The sequence below is a fragment of the Microtus oregoni genome, unplaced genomic scaffold, assembly GCF_018167655.1.
Source record: "Microtus oregoni isolate MIOR12 unplaced genomic scaffold, Mior012 000050F_005, whole genome shotgun sequence".
Lineage (NCBI taxonomy): Eukaryota > Metazoa > Chordata > Mammalia > Rodentia > Cricetidae > Microtus > Microtus oregoni.
The window spans coordinates 1,242,536-1,246,007 of record NW_024543229.1 but is presented as its reverse complement, the minus strand read 5'-3'; the positions used below and the strand labels follow the sequence as shown (position 1 = coordinate 1,246,007).

Genomic DNA, 3,472 nt, shown 5'->3' with positions numbered 1-3,472 from the left:
TTTCTGTTTTCCATCCAGCCGGTTGTGAAATGCATGGCAGAAAGGTACCTCTAGAAGTCAAACTTCCTGCCGACCTCAGGTGACAGTAACAGTTCCTTACACTTACATGGAGGGCTGGGCTAGAAACCACCATTCCCCTTAGCACCCTAATCAGATGCCAACCTGAAAGGATCAGCATGTCCATATCTGCTTCCCCTTTCTCTGTAATAGTGCCTACAGCTATCTCCAACTCGAGGGCTGTAGCAGGGTGTCCTCAGGCTCCCTGACGTAATCCTTGTCCTCATGACACCAGAGTAGCGAAGGTCAACCACTTGGTTCCTTCTCATGATGGCACCTAGCCACTGTGATTGGGGAAGGGCACAATGAACAACCTGTGCGATGCCAACCTATCATGAAGCAGTCACTATCTCACTAAATTCCCCAGCGTGGTGCCAGCATTGCAAGAAGAGTGGGTTTGTCCTACGAGTAGGACTACCAGTCACTCTTCCCCAGACCCACCTGGTATGCTTTGACTGAATCATCTGCTTTCTGAATAGGACTTCTTGAGTCCTGTGGAGTAGCTGAGAAAGGGGACCTGAAATACATTCAATAGGTAATGTGGGGTGACTTTAAGAAAAGTTATCTTGAGTGGATTTCTGTCACTGCTAGGTAACAATGGGGAAGATAATGGTTGCTGGAGCTATGTCTCAGAATGGGCAGGTGCTGGGCTAGAGGCGGGTCTCTTCCAGTCATTCTGAGGCGGGCTAGAGAGCAGGAGGCAGACACTGGGCAGAGCTTAGGTGGCCTCGCAGGCAGCTGAGGTGGCAGAGCCCAGCCAGTCCCCTCCTGCACGGACCCCCGAAGCCTAGCGAAGAAAACTGAAGGTCCAGTTGATTGGATTTCAGTACTATGTCATGACAGACAGATAATAGTCCACTTGTTCATCAAGATGGAAAACTCAGATTCTAGCGATCAAGGAAATGACCAATCTGCCGCACAGCGCAGGCGGCTAATGGATCACTTGGATCGGGAAGAAGCTTTCCATCGATTTGTAAATAATCTGAGTGGGGAAGACTATCGACTTCTGAGAGACAACAATTTGCTAGGCACCCCAGGTCAAAGTACTGGGGAGGAGCTGTTCAGAAGACTACAGCAAATTAAAGAGGGGCCGCCTCTGCCGCCGCCGCAGAGCTCAGAAGAAAATGGAGACTCTTCAGATGACGAGTCCAATGTTGACTCCGTAATAGATTGGCTTAGCTCTGTCAGACAGACTGGCAATACAACAAGAAGTGGTCAGAGAGAAAAGCAGTCCGGGAGGGCAGTGAGCCACACTAATCCAAACAGTGGTGATTTCAGATTCAGTTTAGAGACAAATGTTAACCGAAATAATGGAAGCCAAACCTCAGAGAATGAAAATGAACCATCTGCTACACGTCTTAGTGTAGAAAACATGGATCGCAGCCTCCAAAGGCAAGTGGAAAATTCAGCATCTGAGACATCATCTGCCAGAACACCTAGGTCAGAACACAGTTCTGTTGAAGCATTAACAGATGTGCCATCGACCAGAGGTTGGAGGAGGGCAAGAAGCCCGAAACCAGAACACCAGCGAAGACCCAGAGCCAGAGCTGAAAGAAGTAGGTCTTCTCTGCACCCAACAAATGAAATTCCACGAAGATCTCATCATAGCATCTCATCTCCGACTTTTGAGCAGCCTTTGGTAAATGAGATCGAGGGAAGTTCTAGAGCCCCTCACTATGGGACTGTGAGACACCAGATAACTGGACCTGACTTGCTAGGTAGTGGTCGTTTTGTGGCGGTTGGGTCAAGAAATTCTGCCGCTCAAGGGACAAGCTCTTCAGACACAGATTCCAATGGTGAAGCAGCAGGATCTGGTCAAAGACCGCCAACCAGAGCCCTTCAAGTCAGAAGAGTTCTGCTGGCAGAAGACCGGCAGAGGGATGGCATAGCTAGCAGAACTCGGTCAAGGTCTCAGATCCCAAACAACACGGTCACTTATGAAAGTGAACCTGGAGGTTTTATAGGCACCTTTACACTTTCTGAACGTGCAGCTGGGAGAACCTCTGTGAGTACTCCCAGTTTTTCCACTCTTACAATCTTCAATAGTGGATCAAGGGAAACTACATCTCTTCCGATTCAAACCAGGTTAAGGCAGAGAACAACAGCTTTTGGTGAGCTTCCATGGAGTGGAAGAGGGAGCTCTGGTGGTAACAACTCTGCTTCCATCCCCAGCTACAACCCTGGCTTCAGTTCCATTGATCAATATTCAGAAAGTATCTCACAGATATTTGAAGGAGGTATTGAAGCAACCCGACTTTACCCCTTTAATGACAACCACCTAACTAGAGGACCCACCAATGTCCAGATTAATAACTTGGCAACGAGAAGTTTTGGTGAAAACGATGCATTGAAGACATGTACTGTTTGCATTACTGAATATACAGAAGGCGACAAACTTCGTGCGCTACCTTGCTCCCATGAGTACCACGTCCACTGCATCGACCGCTGGTTATGGGAGAATAACAGCTGTCCCATTTGTCACAGGGTCGTCTTTTCTTCCTGGAACAGACATAGGGCTGTTTAATGAGAACAGAACTCTCGAATCTGTGTTGCTGGAATAGTGACTGCCAAATGGAAATCGCTTCCTTTATCTCCATGTTTTTGCGTGGAGCTTTAATATAAAGTCACAAACTGCATCAAGTTATTGCTTTCTGAGGGAATCGTGTCTTTTCTCTAGTTTCTCTTTCAGAATAGAAAGAATATTTCAGACGCAACGTGCATGTGGACACTTTTTTTTTATTTTATTGAGAAAAAGAAAAAAATTTTCAGCCTCTTCCCAGCCTCCCATTTCCCTCTTCCTCCTCCTGCCCTTCTTCCCCTCCCCCCACTCCTCTCCACCTCCCTCTCCAGTCCAAAGAGCAGTCAGGGTTCCCTGCCCTGTTTAAAGTCCAAGGTCCTCCCCCCTCCGTCCATGTCTAGGAAGATGAACATCCAAACTGGCTAGGCTCCCACAAAGCCAGAACATGAAGTAGGATCAAAACCCCGTGCCATTGTCCTTGGCTTCTCATCAGCCCTCATTGCTCACCATGTTCAGAGTCTGGTTTTATCCCATGCTTTTTCAGTCATAGTCCACCTGGCCTTGGTGAGCTCCCAATAGATCAGCCCCACTGTCCCAGTGGGTGGGTGCACCCCTCGTGTTCCTGACTTCCTTGCTCATCTTCTCCCTCCTTCCGCTCCTCATTGGGACCTTGGGAGCTCAGTCCAGTGCTCCAGTGTGGGCCTCTGTCTCTATCTCCATCCATCACCAGATGAAGGTTCTATTGTGATATGGAAGATATTTGTCAGTATTGCTATAGGATAGGGTCATTTCAGGTTCCCTATCCTCAGCGGCCCAAGAAACTAACTGGGGACATTGCCTTGGGCTCCTGGGAGACACTCTAGGTTCAAGTCTCATGCCAACCCTAAGGTGGCTTCC

The 3,472-nt window shown here is 48.4% G+C and overlaps 1 protein-coding gene across 1 annotated transcript; it reads left to right on the top strand.

The window, feature by feature from the left end:
- The first annotated feature begins 928 nt into the window (after positions 1-928).
- LOC121436885 (E3 ubiquitin-protein ligase RLIM-like) lies at positions 929-2,581 on the top strand. The gene has a single exon (XM_041636788.1). The coding sequence runs from the start codon at positions 929-931 to the stop codon at positions 2,579-2,581; it is 1,653 nt and encodes a 550-aa protein (XP_041492722.1).
- Positions 2,582-3,472: the final 891 nt, after the last annotated feature.